Source organism: Muscardinus avellanarius (genome assembly GCF_963383645.1).
Source record: "Muscardinus avellanarius genome assembly, chromosome: 1".
Classification (NCBI taxonomy): domain Eukaryota; kingdom Metazoa; phylum Chordata; class Mammalia; order Rodentia; family Gliridae; genus Muscardinus; species Muscardinus avellanarius.
Window position 1 is genome coordinate 145,571,982 of NC_137786.1, and position 20,015 is coordinate 145,591,996.

General features: G+C 37.2%; 1 protein-coding gene across 1 annotated transcript in view; it reads right to left on the bottom strand.

Moving 5' to 3' along the window:
• Window positions 1–20,015, bottom strand: part of ATM (ATM serine/threonine kinase) — a gene marked incomplete at both ends in the record, with an annotated part of 138,217 nt that overhangs the window by 105,368 nt on the left and 12,834 nt on the right. Inside the window, 4 exons of the mRNA XM_080715533.1 lie at window positions 2,398–2,567; window positions 8,081–8,244; window positions 10,046–10,284; window positions 14,109–14,274. Of these exons, the coding sequence (XP_080571659.1) occupies window positions 2,398–2,567; window positions 8,081–8,244; window positions 10,046–10,284; window positions 14,109–14,274 (739 nt within the window). The remainder of the gene's footprint in view (window positions 1–2,397; window positions 2,568–8,080; window positions 8,245–10,045; window positions 10,285–14,108; window positions 14,275–20,015) is intronic.

A 20,015-nucleotide genomic window follows, 5' to 3' on the forward strand; every position in this document is an offset into this window, starting at 1 on the left:
AAGTACTGGGATCATAGGTGGATGCTACTGAACCAGCACAAAATTTTGAAAATTTAACTGAATAAGCAATAATCTACTTCTGAGTTATCTGTCCCATTTCTACTTGCGAGTCACCAGAAATATCCTTCTATAACAGGAAAATACAGAAACCTAAAAACCTGTTTTCCTTTAACACTGATTCAGTTAATTCAATAAACATTTACCATGAAATCTCTAGAATGTGTTCTACTCAAGAACAGAAACCTTACAGCATGGTGGAACAAGCTTGTAATCTCACTATGTGAGAGGCTGACACAGGAAGATCAAAGGTTTGTGGCCAGCCTCAGCTACTTAGTGAGGCCTGTACAACTTAATGAGATCCTGTTTCAAATAAAGAATCACAAAGGGATCAACAATCTCTTCAAGGAAGTAATAGCAGAAAATTTTCCAAACATAGAGCAAGAGGTCGATACACAGGTCCAGGAAACTTATAGAACTTCTTTAGACAGGATTGGAAAAGAGGATCCCCACACCACATAATTGTCAAAATGACCAATGTGGAAGCCAAGCAGAGAATCTTAAAGGCAACAAAAACAAAGGGCCACGTGACATTCAGAGGCAAACCAATTAGAATCACTCCAGACTTCCCAAACCAAGTCATGAGAGCCAGAAGGGCTTGGAGTAACATATTCCAAACTCTGAAAGAAAACAACTTCCAGCCAAAAATTTTCTACCCAGCAAAACTTTCTATCATATTAGATGGAGAAATAAGAAGCTTCCATGACAAACAGAAACTGAAGGAATTTATGTCTTCAAAACCAGCACTAGAGAAAATACTCAAAGAGATTAACTACAAAGAAGAAATAGGTAACACACATCAGAACCAGAGAAACAAGATTTTCCATTTAACAGACAACTAAGATTGGTTATCTGTGGAGATTCATTATTTATGTTAGTCTTTTACCTATCTCTAAATTGTATTGTTTGCTTTTATTGTTGCTAATTTTTAGGATTTCTAGTTGGAATATTAATATACCTTCAGATATAGCATTTGGAAATACTTTATCCCATTCTATCAGTAACTTTTAACTCTGTTTACATTGTCTTTTGATAGACATTATTTTTTTATTTTTTAGGGAGTTTGTTTACCCTTCTGTTGCCTGTGCCATTGAAATCATATCCAAGAAATCACTGCCAATTTCAATGATGTGAGGTTTTCTGACCCAGATTTTCTTCTAAAAGTTTATAGTCTTAAGATTTATATTTAGGTCTTTTATCTATTTTGAGTTAATATTTGTATATGGGATTAGGTAAGGGTCCAATTTTATTCTTTTTCATGTAATTATTATTTTTCAACAATTTTTAGTTAAGAGATTATTATTTCCTCCACCAAATGTTCATGGAAACCTTTTCAAAAATAACTTGACAATATATGGAAGAATTTATCTCTAGGCTTTTATTTAACTCCAATGGTTTATATATCTGCCTTTATAACAGTACTACACTGTTTCAATTATTGTAGCTTTATATGGTTTGAAATCAGAAAAAATACATCTTCTAGCTTTGTTCTCTTTCGAGATCGGTTTGGGTATCTAGAGTCCATATTCCATATTAGGATAGATTTTTTTTTCTGAAAAATCAATAAATAAATGTATGATAGTTTCACCTAAAAAACAAAAAAAGAAAAAAATATTCTCTGGTAAGAAAGAAAGCAAAAAGAAATATTGAAATGTTATCTTTAAGTCATCAAAAGCTTGGTATCAGACAAACGAAACTGTTATATGAGATTATCATTGGTAATTTTGGATAAATTGCTATAATTCTAGATGTCAACCACTAAGCCAAGCATGGGAACGGGTTGGGGATCGGGTAGGGGCTAACTGGGCGATGTGTGCATGTATGTCTACAAATTTTTTTTTTATCCCATTATGATGTATGAATACAGTGCACCAACAAAAAGAAAGAAAGAAAGAAAGAAAGAAAGAAAGAAAGAAAGAAAGAAAGAGAGAAAGAAAGAGAAAGAAAGAATCAAATAGGGCTGAGGGTATAGCTCCAAGGTAGAATGCCCCTGAGTTCAATTCCCAGTATCACATGCATGTGCGCACACTCGTATACACACACAAAAGAAGCAAGCAAGCAAGCAAGCAAGCAAGAAAGAAAGAAAGAAAGAAAGAAAGAAAGAAAGAGAAAGAAAGAGAAAAAAAGAAAGCTACTTGGCCCTAGCGGAGGAGCCATTAATGGTTAACCTCAACCTGTATGGCAATCACACTTGTCTTTGCTAGTTATTGGTTTAAAAGTAGATAAATGATTTAGTTCTAACAGATGAGATGAAATGATTCTGTTGGAGGTTTTCTGAGAAAAAACAAAATAAGCAAATAAGTCTAAAATGGCCCTGAATGAGAAAAGATAACATTTTACCAAGGAACAAGATCAAAATCATTCTGTGACTTCTGAAGATAATCTTTTATTACTTCCCAGCCTAGTTCTATTTTCCTTCTTTTGCAAGGTACACTGTAATCACTTGATTCTCTTTGTGTAATAGTGTAAGACTGCGAAATCTCCAAGGTTCTGGTATCTTCATTAAAAACCTGTAAAACAAAAATAAACCTATGTTTTTTACTGATATCTATTTTCTATTATTTCATTAAGAAACAAAATTCTTCTCAAATGAAAATACAGAGAACTCATAAAGCAAGAATAATAAGTTGTAGGAATATATAAATATAATACAACAGTAAGAAACATTTTGCATGATAGTAAAGACATTTTCAGAAAGAAAATATTAAGTAATGTGTTAGTTTTAATTTTGGGTACATTTACTAAAGGCACCAAAAAAATCTAAAAGTAAAGCAGATTTGTTCCTGTGCTTTTGAACTTTTTTTGTAAAGATAAAATGTAAATGTGGCCCGGTGTGGTGGCGAATGCTTGTAATCCCAGCATTTGAGAGGCTGAGACTGGAGGATCATGGTTCAAGGAAAGCCTCAGCTACTACTTATTGAGGCCCTTTGCAACCTGTTTCAAAATATAGAATAAAAAATAGGACCAGGGTTGTAGCTTGGAGGTGGAATGCCCCTGGGTTCCATCCCCAGTACCGCAAAAAAAGCACAAAAAAACAAGTAAATGTGTATACACATGTATATGTTTAAAGGATGTAAAATAAATCAAACGAATATGTGCCAAAAATAAAAGTAAAGCAAAAAAAAAAATTTTTTTTTGTGGGTCTGGGGATGGAACCCAGGAACATTCGACCTCCAAGCTATACCCCCTGCCCTATTTTTTATTCTTTATTTTGAAACCGGGTCTCACTGAGTTGCAGAGGGCCTCACTAAGTAGCTGAGGCTGTCCAAGAACTGCGATCCTCTGATCTCAGCCTCCCAAATGCTGGGATTACAAGTGTGTGCCATCATGCCCGGCTAAAATAAAGCAAAATTTTTATCTTCTCAAAGATTAAATTTTAAACATCATTATTAAAATTTTGACAGTAAAATTACTACGTAGAATATTAATCAAATCTCAGGGAAGCAGGTTTTTCTTAAGATTAGGCCATCAAATGGGTAACAAAATGTGGTTATTATGGCTTGAAAGTAAAATGCCCCCTGAGCCTAACGCTCTGGAGGAAGCAGTGCTCAGATATGGGCCCTGGGGATGTGGCTTCTGAAGGCAGGGCCAGGCTCAGCGGGTCTCTGGGGAGTGTGGCCCTGGGGACCATATTAGTCCCTAGCCCCTCCCTGTCCTCTCGGCTTCCCACCTGATATCATGCCTAAGGACACAGCCCAGATTCCTGCTCAGCAGCCAGTATGAAGAGAATGTAAATATATATGGACTGAAATCTTCAGACCTGTAAGCAAATAAATGTTTCTTCCTCTTAAGTGTTACATGTCAGTTATTTAAAACACATCTGAGGACTTCCGGGAAGATGGCGACCGAGAAAAGCGGGGCTTAAGAGTTCCGCTAACAACCAATCTCCATTACCACAAAAAGAGCGCCTTTCATAGCCAGAAAACACCATCACCAGAAAAACAAAAAAACCACCAGGCTCCAGAGAGAAAGCGGACTGAGAACAGAGCTCAGGGCCACAGAGGAGACACACGCGCCCGAGGACGCGGCAGCAGCGCCATATTGCCGGCGGCAGCAGCGAACTCAGCGGACGGCTACAGCAAGCCGAGGTGAGCCGATGCGGAACAGCCAGGCGGGATCTTTCGGCGCAGACAGCATTTAAAGCTCCCAGTGGCTGAGCTCAGCACACGCTGCAGGGATTCAGAGTGGAAATCAAAACCAGAGAAGAAAAAATACGCCAGCCTCATGGCCGAGGGCGTGGCAGAGGCGCCATATTGCCACCGGCGGCAGCAGCAGTGAATTCACCGAGTCCAGTACAGCTACATCTACATACTCAAGAACAGTGAGTCAAATTGCGGGCCACAGAGGAGAAATCCCAGTATTGTGCCTCCTGGGACTTGACCCAGTGAGGGAGTGGTGGTGGCAGAGATATCACACCATAGGAGAGCGTGCAACCTGGCACCCCCCATAGTTTAAAGCAGCCTCTATCGACTCCCTGGGTCAGAGACTTTGTGATACAACCCAGTAAAGGAGTAGTAGGGTCTGAGATAATACAGACTCGAGATCCAGAGCACCTTAAGTGAAGCCATAGTGACCCAAGGGAAGAACCCAGAGAAGGCACAAACCTCCGAAATCATGGGAAAGAGGAATAACACTGAAGTAATGAATGTGCACAACCCCAAAACATCAGAACCTGATAAAACAGAAAATCAGAGATTTCTAGAAGATCAAATCAGGAAAATAACTGTAGAAATAATAGAGGTGCTTCGAAAAGAACTCAGAGAGAGCCAAAAAGAGATAAAGGATGCAATTAATGAAGTAAAGGCCTCAATTCAAAGCACAAACAACCGATTAGACCACATGGAGAACAGAATCTCGCTCTTAGAAGAAGAGCAATCCAAAAATGAATGCATAGTTTCTAATCTAGAAAAAGATATCCAACAGCAGGAATCTGACATTGAAGAAATATGGGCCCATCTTAAGAGAGCTAACCTAAGAATAATTGGAATAGAGGAGGGAAAAGAAAGTGATACCAAAGGGATCAACAATCTCTTCAAGGAAGTAATAGCAGAAAATTTTCCAAATATAGAGCAAGAGGTTGATACACAGATCCAGGAAACTTATAGAACTCCCTTTAGACAGGATCCGAGAAGAGGATCCCCACACCATATAATTGTCAAAATGACCAATGTGGAAGCCAAGCAGAGAATCTTAAAGGCAACAAAAACAAAGGGCCAAGTGACATTCAGAGGCAAACCAATTAGAATCACTCCAGACTTCCCAAACCAAGTCATGAGAGCCAGAAGGGCTTGGAGTAACATATTCCAAACTCTGAAAGAAAACAACTTCCAGCCAAAAATTTCCTATCCAGCAAAACTTTCTATCAAATTAGATGGAGAAATAAGAAGCTTCCATGACAAACAGAAACTGAAGGAATTTATGTCTTCAAAACCAGCGCTAGAGAAAATACTCAAAGAGATTAACTACAAAGAAGAAATAGGTAACACTCACCAGAACCAGAGAAACAAGAGTTTCCATCCAACAGACAACTGAGATTGGTTATCTGTGGAGATTCATTATTTATGTTAGTCTTTTACCTATCTCTAAATTGTATTGTTTGCCTTTATTGTTGTTAATTTTTAGGATTTCTAGTTGGAATATTAATATACCTTCAGATATAGCATTTGGAAATATTTTATCCAATTCTATTAGTAACTTTTAACTCTGTTTACATTGTCTTTGGATATACAATATTTTCTTTTATTTTTTAGGGAGTTTGTATATTCTTCTGTTGCCTGTGCCATTGAAATCATATCCAAGAAATCACTGCCAATTTCAATGTTGTGAGGTTTTATGACCCAGATTTTCTCCTAAAAGTTTATAGTCTTAAGATTTATATTTAGGTCTTTTATCTAGTTTGAGTTAATACTTGTATGTGGGATTAGGTAAGGGTCCAATTTTATTCTTTTCCATGTAATTATTATTTTTCAACAATATTTAGTTAAAAGATTATTATTTCCACCACCAAATCTTCGTGGAAACCTTGTCAAAAATAACTTGACAATATAGGGAAGAAGTTAGCTCTAGGCTTGTATTTAACTCCAATGGTCTATATATCTGCCTTTAGAACAGTACTACACTGTTTCAATTATTGTAGCTTTATATGGTTTGAAATCAGAAAATATACATCTTCTAGCTTTGTTTTTGCTTCGAGATTGTTTTGGGTATCTAGAGTCCATATTCCATATCAGGATAGATTTTTTTCTGAAAAATAAATATATGATAGTTTCACCTAAAAAAAAGAAAAAAATATTCTCTGGTAAGAAAGAAAGCAAAAAGAAATATTGAAATGTTATCTTTAAGTCATCAAAAGCTTGGTATCAGACAAATGAAACTGTTATGTGAGATTATCATTTTTAATTTTTGATTAATTGCTATAATACTAGATGTCAACCACTAAGCCAAGCATGGGAGGGAGGGATGGGGAGAGAATGGGGTGGGGATTGGGTGGGGGCTGACTGGGCGATGTGTGCATGTATGTCTACAAAAGTTTGTATCCCACTATGATGTATGAATACAGTGCACCAATAAAATAAAACTAAAAAAAAAAAAAGAAAATAAAACACATCTGAGAAAATGCTGACTGAAACAGTAGTATATCTAATACAAGTAAATATTATTCTGTCATAAAAAGAAATAAAGTACTGATTTATGATATGTTATGCTAAGTGAAGAATGTCAGACACAAAAGACCTCATGTTATTTCACTCCATCTTTAGGAAATGTTCAAAATAAGCAAATCCACAGAGGGTAGAAGCAAGCTAGTGATTGGCTGCCACAGGCTTAAGATAAAAAGAGAAGCAGAAGCCTGCGGTGATGGTGCACACCTGTAATCCAAGGTGCACACCTGGGAGGCGGAGACAGGAGGATTGCAGGTTCAAGGACACCCTACGCAAGTAGTGAGACTGTCATCAACCTAGTGAGACCCTATTTCAAAAATAAAAATAAAATAATAGGCCTGGGAGAATGGCTTGAGTAGAATGCCCCTAAATTCAATCCCCAATACTACAAATAAACAAACAAACAAGCAGAATTAAATGCTAAAAGGTATGAGGTTTCTTTTGGAGTGAAACACAGGTGATGGTTTTACAACAGTAAAAATAATAAAAACAACTGAATTGTACATGTTAAAATTGTGAATTTTATGCTAAGTGGATTCTAGTGTAATTAAAAACAAAAAACATTAGAGGTAGAGTCATCTTATTTCCTATAGACAATCTTTGTGTGTCTATGTGGTACTGGGGATTGAACCCAGGGGCATTCTACCTCCAAGCTACACACACAGCCCTATTTCACTTTTTATTTTGAAACAGGGTCTCACTAAGTTGCTGAGACGTGTCAAGAAACTGTAATCTTCCTGTCTTGCTTCACATGTACTAGGATTATAGGTGTGTGCCACCACAACTGGCACAGACCATTTTATAACCAGGCATAGTGACACAGGCCTTTAATTCGAGTACTTGGGAAGATGAGACAAGAGGACTGCAGATTCAAGGATATCCACAGCAACTCAGTAAGACTAATCCAAAATAAAAAATAAAAAGGGCTGAAAGTGTAGCTCAGAAATAGAATACCCTGGGTTCAATCCCGAATACCCCCCCAAAAAATCATTATTAGTTTTATTATGTGCAAAAGAGTTATCTTTTAAGTTAAATGATGATTCCAAATATGCATAGACTCTTTGGTGTGTATGTGACTCCAAGGATGGAACCCAGGGGCATTCTGCCTCTGAGCTACACTCCCAGCCCTACTTTATTCCTTTATTTTGAAACAGGGCTCACTAAGGTGCAGATGGCCTAAGTTGCTAAGGTTGGCTGCAAACCTGCAATCTTCCCGTCTCGGATTCCCAAGCACCACAGCCAGCTATATGAGACATTTTGAAAGGAAGTTACATGTACAGAATAATTTTATAAGCTTTTTATGATATAAGAGGTTAAAAAAGGAAAATTAACAAAATTTTAAAATGTGACAAGACCTACTATACCTGGTGACAAACATCTGCCATTAATTCGATCAAATTTTCCTTGACAGCAATATTACGAGATCCCGAAGAATATTTTCCTCTACTTCCTATATGACTTATCTCATTTACGAGCAGTTCATATAAGTTATATAAGATACTTTGCCATTTTGTTGATCCATAAGCACCTATAATTAAAACAAATGTAATTTACACACATTCCATATGCACTGCCAATGCCCACAAAACTATTCAGTTGTTAAGGTCCATCAAGAGTAGAAGACATCTGGCCCAATCTTCTACTGAGTACTAATGCCTCTTCTGACAATATCCCTGGCACTTCATGTTAGGTAACTGTTTATTATAAATTTCTTCATATTGTGATCTTAAATCCATCTTTTAAAATTTTATTCTTTCCTCTATGCCAAATAAAATTAATTTGTTCCCTCTTTTACATGTGAACCATCCCTTCCATGCATTTTTTTTTTGTCTAAGAGACGAGTATTAGAAGTTCCTCCCACTACTCTATAAAGGACGTATTATCCATTTATGGTGGTTATTCTTACCATCTCAGTCATATTTCCCAAGACACACTGGCCAACTCATTTCCCTCTCAAAATGCCAACTAGAAGGCGACAGAGTCTCATGAGCACAATATTCCAATTACAGTCTAATGAACAACAGGGCTATTAATTCTCATAAAAAGGTACCATCAAATACATGTTATATGATGGTTATTATTATATATATATATATGTATGTATATATATATATGTATGTATGTATACATATATGTATATGTATGTATGTATGTATATATATACATATGTACGTACGTATGTATACTGGTACTAGGACTTAAATCCAGGGCATTCTACTTATGAGCTACACCCCCAGCCCCTTTTATTATTATAATTTGTCTTGAAGCAGGGTCTTGTTAGGTTGCTGAGAGTCTTGCTAAATTGATAAGGTTAGCTTTGAACCTTGTGATCCTTCTGTCTCAAGCTTCTCAAGGATTTGGAAATTTTAATGTGATAAACTCATCAGAAGTTAAAACATACAATTCCAGTAAACAGTTAATCATAAAAGTAGCTTTTTTTTTAAATTTTTTTTGGTGGTACTGGGGATGGAATCCAGGGGCATTCTACCTCCAAGGTATACCCCCAGCCCTATTTTTTTATTCTTTATTTTGAAACAGGGTCTCACTAAGTTACAAAGGGCCTCGCTAAGTAGCTGAGGCTGCCTGTGAATTGCGATCCTCCGGTCTCAGCCTCCCGAATGCTGGGATTATAAGCATGAGCGACCATGACCTGCTTACATCATCTTCTAAAAAAAAGCAATAAATGAGTTGGGCATGGTGGCACACATCCATAATCCCAGTACTTGGTTGGAAAAGACAGAAAGATCATGGGTTTGAGAGATCAGCCTGAGCAACTTAGCAAAGCCTTCAGCAACTTAGAAAGACCCTGTTTCAAAATAAAAAATAAGCATGGGAGAGGCGCCGGGTTCAATCCCCAGTACCACAAGAAAAAGATAAATAAATAAAATAAAATAGGACTGAGGGTGTAGCTCAAAGGTAGAATGCCCCTGGGTTCAGTTCTCAGTACCACACACACAAAAAAAGGAAGAGGCTAAAAAGGATCTTGCTTTTTCCAAATTCTTTTGCACTACAGTCTGTGCCACCTCTTAATACCTAATTATTGATACATAATTGGCTCCTAGAGGGAAAAGGCAATGTCTTAAATTTGTTTGTAATCCTTATAATACTTATAATACCTAACACTGTACTGAACAAATGGAAAGGTACGGTAAAACTTGCTATCACTAATAAAAATTCTAAAAATGTGTGGAAAATGCTCTCCTAATAACATTATGAAGCAGAAAAAAAGCTGAGTCAGTCCATATCCTTCTACAGAATATTGATATCATACTTATGCCTTGATGTTTTAATGAAAAACAAGTTCAAAAGAGTAAAAACTTCCTTTTTACCTTTTTCGTGGGTTTTGGCTCCTTTTGGATGATGGATATAAATTTGCAATTGAAATAACTCAATAATAACTTCTTTTAAAGAATCATTAGGTCTATGTTGAGTCCAAATATAAAGTAAGGTAGGAAGAATTTCATCTCCTAATTCACACACTCGAATTCGAAAGTTGACAGCCAATGTCTTGAGGAAGATAATAAGGGCTGCTAAGACATGATTCAGGCCTGCATAGCTCTTTTCTTGTCTGTGACAGAAAACAAACACAACTTGGTAAATAGAGAAACAAATTATACATATTTAAGACAATGGTGAAGCTGCATACCAAAGAAAAAGAATCTAATTATCAAATACCAATAGCCTTAGATTCAAAATCATTCAGAAAGCAAGGCATACCATGAAATCAAAGCCAGCTGTGTCAATATAGCAAGGAAAAAAGGAAAGAAAGGAAGCCGGGCATGGTGGCGCACGCTTGTAATCCCCGCGCTTGGAAGGCTGAAACAGGAGGATCGCGCTGGTTTGGAGCCAGCCTCGCTGGCTTAGGAGACTCTGTTTCCAAATAAAAAAAATAGGTCTGGGAGTGTAGCCCGGAGGTAGAAGGGCTTCCAGGAACCCCAGTACCACCAAAAAAAAACAAAAAAAAAAAAAAAAAAAAAAAAAAAAAAAGGAAAGAAGGGAAGGGAAGAACCATAATCATTCAGGAAAAAAATCACAGCACTATACAGCAACAAAAAATTAGTTCCTGTTTAGTGCTAAGTGAGTACTTGTTAGTTCTCTCTGTTGCTTAAACGTTGTCTAAAAATATACAAAACAGATAGGCCTATGGTTTATAAAGTCTTTCACATTATGAGTAAGGCCACAAAAATGTACAATATTTTCACTTCCAAAATAATATTTTATTCTCAATATACTATATTGGTCTTCAAAATAGAAAAGAGTTTCTTAAGATATTTAACTTTCCCTTTCATTAGAAGAATGGGACTTCATTTATTGTTCTGTATATTATGTTGAATTCAGGAAATGTTACACCTAATAAGAGTCTTTGGGAATCTACTGGCTCTAATATAATGGGTCCAGGTTCTATTTAATAGGTAGTATTTTGCATTCCCACCAGCAGTGCATGGGAGTTCTCCGTTTTCCAAATCCTTGCCAGCATTTGTTATCATTTGCATTTTTAGTAACAGCCCTTCTAACTGGGGTAACTTGCATTTCCCTGATTTCTATGAGGTTGAGATTTTTTCATATTTGTTGAGTTTGTGCATTTCTTTTTTAGAGAAGTGTTTAATGTATATCCTAAGTTCATTTTTTTAAACTGGATTTGTATTTTATTATTGGAATTTAAAGTTTATTATACACAGTAGCTATTAATCCTCTCATATCAATAGTGTGCTAAAAAATTTTCCAGTTCTGTAGGTTGTCTCTTCATTCTGTTTATCGTTTCCTTTGCTGTGCAGAAGCTCCTCATTTTTTTTTCCCCCTGTACTGGGGATGGAACCCAGAGACATTCTACCTCCAAGTTACAACTTCAGTCCTAGTTTTTATTCTTTATTTTGAAACAGGATCTCACTAAGCTGCGGAGGGCCTCACTAAGGAGCTGAGGCTGGCCGCAAACCTGCAATCCTCCTTTCTTAGCCTCCCAAGTACTGGGATGATAAGCATGCGCCACTATGCCCGGCTTTAGAAGCTGCTTAATATTTTATTTTATTTTTTTTTATTTTTGGTGGTACTGGGGTTCCTGGAAACCCTTCTACCTCCAGGCTACATTCCCAGACCTATTTTATTTTATTTTTTTTTAACAATTTTTTTATTGAACATAAATAGTATACATTTACACTATATTTGGTGCCCTCTCCCCCCGCCCCCGTTTTCTCTCCCCCCCCCACCAATGGTTGGCCAGGTTAACCATGTCTTATTCATAATTTTACACATGTTCAGGTGAAGATGCTCCTTAATCAAGATCGGCCTTTCTCCTCTCCTATCTTTCCATTAAAACTTAGCTAGTATTTCCCCTCTAATATCTGGAGTCCTACTGGTATCCTTTGTGTTTTCTAGTTTGGGCATATTAGAGGAAACATGTGTATCTTCTCCTTCTGTGCTTGGCTGATCTCACTTAACATGATGCTTTCCAGGGCTTTCCATCTTCTTGCAAATGATATAATTTTGTTCTTCTTTATGGCTGAATAGAATTCCATTGTGTGTATTTCCCACAGTTTTGCTATCCATTCATCTGTTGATGGTGATCTGGGTTGGATCCATATTTTGGCTATTACAAATTGTGCTGCTATGAACATAGGTATGCATATGTTGCTGTATTTCTCTGAATTCAACCCCTTTGGAAAGATACCCAGGAGTGGTATAGCTGGATCATATGGTGGATCTATTCCCACCTTTCTTAGGAATCTCCACACAGATCTCCATAGTGGCTGAACTAGTTTGCACTCCCACCAACAGTGTAAAAGAGTTCCTCTTTCCCCACATCCTCGCCAGCATTTGTTGTTGTTTGATTTCTTTATGCTTGCTACTCTCACTGGGGTTAGATGGAATCTCAGTGTAGTTTTGATTTGCATCTCCCTGATGGCCAGTGATGAAGAACATCTTTTCATGTATCTATTAGCCCTTTGTATCTCTTCTTTTGTGAAGTGTCTATTTAGTTCATTTGCCCATTTCTTGATTGGGTTGTTTGTTTTGTTGGTGTAGAGCCTTTTGAGCTCTTTGTATACTCTGGATATTAGCCCCCTATCAGAATGGTGGCTGGTAAAGATCCTTTCCCATTCTGTAGGCTTCCTCTTTAGGTTATTGATAGTTTCCTTTGATGAGAAGAAACTTTTTAGTTTAATGTTATCCCACTTGTTTATTCTTGCTTTAATTTCCTGAGCTTTGGAGGTTTTGTTGAGAAAGTTACTGCCTGTGCCAATATGTTGTAGTGTTGAACCTATGTTCTCCTCTACTAACTTCACCGTCTCAGGTCTAATTTCTAAGTCTTTGATCCATCTTGAGTTGATTCCTGTGTTAGGTGAGATATAGGGGTTTAGATTCATCTTTTTACAAATGGTTAGCCAGTTCTCCCAGCACCACTTGTTGAAAAGGCTGTCTTTTCTCCAGCGTATGTGTTTGGCCCCTTTGCCAGACCTATTTTATATTTTATTTGGAAACAGGGTCTCTTAAGCCAGCGAAGCTGGCTTTGAACCTGAGCGATCCTCCTGTCTCCACCTCCCAAGCTGGGGGAGTGGGTGGATTACAAGCATGCACCACCACACCTAGCCAAAGCTCCTTAATTTTTATAGCCCCATTTGTCTGTTTTTGTTTTTGTCATCTTTGCTTTTAGGTCCTTATACAAAACATCTTTGCTTATCAATGCCTTAAAGTAGTTCCCCTGTTTTGTTTCATGTCTTACATTTAGGTCTTTTATCCACCTTATTTTTATAGCAGGTTAAGAACAGGGGTCAAGATTCATACATGTGTTGAAATATCACACTGTACACCATGAATGTATACAATTATTTTGTGTGGATCTCTTAGGGAAACATAAGAAAAGGAAAGTAAGGGTACAGTCGAAGAGAAGGTCTTGATAAAGGGGTACATTCCAGAGAAAGGGTCTGGAAGAGTCCATTTCCAAAAGTGGAAAATGGCCTATTAATGTGTTAATCAAAAAAATACTCACAGCCAGTCATGGTGGCATACACTTGTAATCTCAGTATTTGGGAGGCTGAGACAGGAAGATCTGGGTTTGCTGCCAGCCTCAGCTACTTAGTGAGGCCCTCCACAACTTAGTGAGACCCTGTTTCAAAATAAAGAAAAAAATATTGGGCTGGGGATGTTGCTTAGAGGTAGAATGCTCCTGAGTTCAATCCCCAGCACCACAAAATAAAAGTCCACTGTTTAAGGAGTTATAACTATCCTAATTTGATCATTACACACTGTATACATATATTGAATTCTCAAACAATACCCCATAAATTTGTACAATTAATACAACCATTTTTAAAAGGCAGTATTTTTAGTAATTTAATCTAAAATATGACCTTGTAAGATAAAGTAGATACTCAATACAATACAAAAAGATTAGATTACCTTGCATACTGAATAGCCTTGGAGAAAAAATCCAAAAATTTGGAATTTAATCCATCAGTCTGTGAACAGCAGCCCTTGGTCACAGCATGAATTATTCTAGCCAATAAAACTCTATTAATGTCTTGTGAAGGTTTGAGATACAGCTTGAAGTACACAGAGAACAATTCTAAAAAAGAAAATTTTTTAAATTAAAACAAATGTTAAATATAATTCAACTTAAATATTCTAGAATCTCACATAGCTAAAAAGCTTTAAAAATGGTCTAATTTATATAAATATTCCATCAGTAATTTTATTTTGTATGAAATGCCTTTAAAACAACTACAATCAATAGAGTGTAAAAGCAAGTGTAGGAGCCAGATCTTAGATAAGCTGCTTAACTTCTTTCAGCTTGTTTCTTTATCTAGGCCAGACAAAGCACTTCTCAAGTGCACACTCCAGTTTTGTGTTTTATATCAATGTTGTTTAATGTAGTACGTGTAAAATATGCCAGGAACTATGAAGGTACTTAAATTTTACTTTACTTGTAAGCAAACAAATAGCATGACACTTCATGGATGCTGACAGAAGACAAGAGATTCCTGATTGAAGACAAAGGATGGTTTATTCCTCACGGCAATGATACTTACTTCATGTTTCCATCCGTCACCCAATCCCAAAAGCAAGAGGAAGAGGGACATCTGACATAAGTTAAAACAGTAGGCTACATTATAGGAGAGAGACCCAGCCTCTTTATAAATGAAGGCTGCAAGCGCACTTGTCCTTGGGGTGGAAGAAGCCATCATATCCATATTCCCAGGGTATTCACTATAAAAATACTCTTGAAAAAATAGTCTGGGGGAAAGAAAGCACTCAGTGTGTCTGCTTGCAGATGTATTGAGAATTCTGTCTCATCACAACAAAAAGTAAAGTCACTAGCCCAGGACTTTCTTCCAGTAAAGGGAAAGAGCCCTCAATAACATGAGTTAGAATTACACAAATGTGTATCTTCTTTTTCAACTATTTATGTCACATAATTCTGCAGAAATGAATAAATGGTTTAAAATCAGATACTAAAATCAAGAGTAATAGCCATATAAATACCTCAAACACTACATAGTAAGGAAAATAATTTTTAAAATTATTTCCAGCATACTGTATGACTTTTCGCTATACACCAATATTCTCCAAGAAGTTTTCACCACATGAAACATCTAGACAGTGGTAAAAAAGTACGAGTTTACATACATAAATTTGGAGTGAAAGAAATAGGAGGGGTTTATTATTTCCAATTTTTACTTTTAGGGAAAAAGGTGAAATAGTAAAAGCCAACACTGTGTCTGTCTCTGTTTAAAGCAAAGACTTCAAGGCTTTACTTTATGCTAGTTGGGGGAACTAATAAAAGTTCTCACAAAATCCCATATACTCCCCTCTCAATTGGGGGAAAGACTGATATAAGACAATCAACAGAAGTCTCAGAGAATCCACCTTCCTCAAAAAGGATGCAGTACAATGCTTTCAAAGTACCATTCCTCCATGAATTCAGTAACAACAACAACAAAAAATTTTTCAAAAAGCAGACGGTAAAACAACAGAACATGAAAAAGGAGATTCTGATTGAGAAAATGAAATAAAACCCCAAATCACATCATTAAATGTAGGTTCCTTGGGACTTTATAGCAATCCTGTCTTTTGCAAAAAGGAATGGTTTTATTTCTTCCTTTCAAATATTATGTCTTTTATTTTTTATCTTCCCTAAGAGCCCTAGCTAGAACCTTCAGTACAATGCTTAAACGCTGTATTAAGAGTAGACACCCATTTCTTATCCTTAAGAAATATTTTAAATTATAAACTTAATCTCTTTTTTTTTTTTTTTTTTTTTTTTGCGGGTCTGGGGATGGAACCCAGGGGCATTCTACCTCCGAGCTACATCCCCAGCCCTATTTTTTATTCTTTATTTTGAAACCGGGTCTCACTAGGTTGCAAAGGGCCTCACTAAGTAGCTGAGGCTTTCCTTGAACCACAATCCTCTAATCCCAGCCTCCCAAGTGCTGGGATTACAAGTGTGCGCCACCACACCCAGCGAATTCAATTCTTTAATAGTTATAGGACAGCCAGGTGCGGTAGTGCACACTCCTATTCCCAGTACTTAATATACAAGAAGATAGCAGGTTTGAGGACAGCATCAGCAAGTAGTGAGCTCTTGTCAACCTAGCAAAACCCTGTTTAAAATTAAAAATAAAATAAAGTCAGGCATGATGGTACAAGCTTGTACTTGTGAGGCAGAGCCAGGAGGATCACAGATTTGAGGTCAGCCTCAGCTACTTCATGAGGCCTTCTTCAACTTAGTGAGATCCTGTTTCAAAATAAAGAATAAAAAAATAAGGACTTCCGGGAAGATGGCGACCTTGAGAAAAAAGCGGGGCTTAAGAGCCCCGCTAACAACAAATCTCCATTACCACAAAATCAGCACCTTTCATAGCCAGAAAACACCATCACCAGTGAAACAAAAAATCACCAGGCTCCAGAGAGAAAGCGGACTGAGAACAGAGCCACAGAGGAGATACACCGGCCTCGCGCCCAAGGATGCGGCAGACGCGGCAGCAGCGCCATACTGCCGGCGGCAGCGGCGAATTCACCAGACGGCCACAGCAAGCCGAGGTGAGCCACTGCGGAACAGCTAGGCGAGATTTCTCCGCGCAGAGAGCATCTACAGCTCCCAGTGGCCGAGCTCAGCACACGCTGCAGGGATTCAGAGTAGAAATCAAAATCAAGAAGAAAAACGCCAGCCCCATAGCCGAGGGCGTAGCAGCGGCGCCATATTGCCACCGGCGGCAGCAGCACCAAATTCAGCGAGGCCAGTACAGCTACATCTGCGTACTCAAGAACAGTGAGTCAAATTGCGGGCCACAGAGGAGAAATCCCTGGGACTTGACGCAGTGGGGGAGGGGCGGCGGCAGAGATATCACACCATAGGAGAACGTGCAACCTGGCACCCCCCACAGTCTAAAGCAGCCTCTATCGACTCTCTGGGTCGGAGACTCTGTGATAAAACCCAGTAAAGGAGTAGTGGGGTCTGAGTTACTACTGACTCGAGATCCAGAACACCTTAAGGGAAGTCATAGTGACCCAAGGGAAGAACCCAGAGAAGGCACAAACATCCGAAATCATGGGAAAGAGGAATAATACTGGAGCAATAAATGCCCACAACCCCACAACATCAGAACCCGATAAAACAGAAAATCAGAGATTTCTAGAAGATCAAATAAGGAAAATAACTGTAGAAATAATAGAGGTGCTTCGAAAAGAACTCAGAGAGAGCCAAAAAGAGATAAAGGATGCAATTAATGAAGTAAAGGCCTCAATTCAAAGCACAAACAACCGATTAGACCACATGGAGAACAGAATCTCGCTCTTAGAATGAGCAATCCAAAAATGAACTCATAGTTTCTAATCTAGAAAAAAATATCCGACAGCAGGAATCTGATATTGAAGAAATATGGGCCCATTTTAAGAGAGCTAACCTAAGAATAATTGGAATAGAGGAGGGAAAAGAAAGTGAAACCAAAGGGATCAACAATCTCTTCAAGGAAGTAATAGCAGAAAATTTTCCAAACATAGAGCAAGAGGTTGATACAAAGGTCCAGGAAACTTATAGAACTCCCTTTAGACAGGATCAGAGAAGAGAATCCCCACGCCACATAATTGTCAAAATGACCAATGTGGAAGCCAAGCAGAGAATCTTAAAGGCAACAAAAGCAAAGGGCCAAGTGACATTCAGAGGCAAACCAATTAGAATCACTCCAGACTTCCCAAACCAAGTTATGAGAGCCAGAAGGGCTTGGAGTAACATATTCCCAATTCTGAAAGAAAACAACTTCCAGCCAAAAATTTCCTACCCAGCAAAACTTTCTATCAAATTAGATGGAGAAATAAGAAGCTTCCATGACAAACAGAAACTGAAGGAATTTATGTCTTCAAAACCAGCACTAGAGAAAATACTCAAAGAGATTAACTACAAAGAAGAAATAGGTAACACACTCCAGAACTAGAGAAACAAGATTTTCCATTCAACAGACAACTAAGATTGGTTATCTGTGGAGATTCATTATTTATGTTAGTCTTTTACCTATCTCTAAATTGTATTGTTTGCCTTTATTGTTAATTTTTAGGATTTCTAGTTGGAATATTAATATACCTTCAGATATAGCAATTGGAAATATTTTATCCCATTCTATTAGTAACTGTTAACTCTGTTTACATTGTCTTTGGATATACAATATTTTTTTATTTTTTAGGGAGTTTGTATACTCTTCTGTTGCCTGTGCCATTGAAATCATAACCAAGAAATCACTGCCAATTTCAATGTTGTGAGGTTTAATGACCCAGATTTTCTCTTAAAAGTTTATAGTCTTAAGATTTATATTTAGGTCTATTATCTATTTTGAGTTAATATTTGTATATGGGATTAGGTAAGGGTCCAATTTTATTCTTTTCCATGTAATTATTATTTTTAACAATATTTAGTTAAAAGATTTTTATTTCCACCTCCAAATGTTCGTGGAAACCTTGTCAAAAATAACTTGACAATATAGGGAAGATTTTAGCTCTAGGCTTTTATTTAACTCCAATGATTTATATATCTGCCTTTAGAATAGTACTACACTGTTTCAATTATTGTAGCTTTATATGGTTTGAAATCAGAAAATATTTATCTTCTAGCTTTGTTCTTTTTCAAGATCGTTTTGGGTACCTAGAGTCCATATTCCATATTAGGATAGATTTTTTTCTGAAAAATAAATATATAAATATATGATAGTTTCACCTAAAAAAAATAGAAAAAAATATTCTCTGGTAAGAAAGAAAGCAAAAAGAAATATTGAAATGTTATCTTTAAGTCATCAAAAGCTTGGTATCAGACAAATGAAACTGTTATGTGAGATTATCATTTTTAATTTTAGATAAATTGCCATAATACTAGATGTCAACTACTAAGCCAAGCATGGGAGGGAGGGATAGGGAGAGAATGGGGTGGGGATTGGGTGGGGGCTGACTGGGAAAAGTGTGCATGTATGTCTACAAAAGTATGTATCCTACTATGATGTATGAATACAGTGCACCAATAAAAAATAAATAAATAAATAAATAAATAAATAAATAAGGCTGGGGGCTGGGTGTAGCTTGGAGGTAGAATACCCCTAGGGTTCAATCCCCAGTACCACAAAACAACAAATCAGTATGTAGTGTTCATGAATCAATCCATTTAGATGCTATGTTAAGAAGGGCATGGTGGTGCACACTTGTAATCTCAGTACCTAAGAGGCTGAGATAGGAGGATCATAGCTTCAAAGCCAGTCTCAACAACTTAGTGAGGCTCTCAGAAACTTAGCAAGACCCTGTTTTCCAATAAAAAATAAAATGAATCTGGGGTAAAGCTAAGGGGTATAAGTCCCCTGGGTTCTATCCCTAGTACCAAAAAAAATGAATAAAAAAATAAGTAAATAAATATTAGGTTAAATTAATGCATGTAGAGTTGCTCACATTATGCCTTTATTACCATTTAAATGTAGTATCTGCAATTATATTCCATTTTGTTTTAGATATCAAAGATTTATAACCAGGTATGGTGGCACACACCTGTAATCCCAGAATTTAGGAGGCTGAGACAGGAAGATTGCAGGTTCATAGCCAGCCTCAGCAACTTAGTTAGATCCCTCATCAACTGAATGAGAAACTTTCAAAATAAAAAATAAGGTCAAGCATGGTGGTGCACACATGTAATCCCAGCATATGGTAGGCTGAAAGAGGAAGATCACAGTTTGTGAACAGCCTCAGCTAATTAGTAAGGCCCTTTGCAACTCAGTGAGACCTGTTTTCAAAAATAAAGAATAAAAAATAGGGCTGGGGGTATAGGTCAGAGGTAGAATG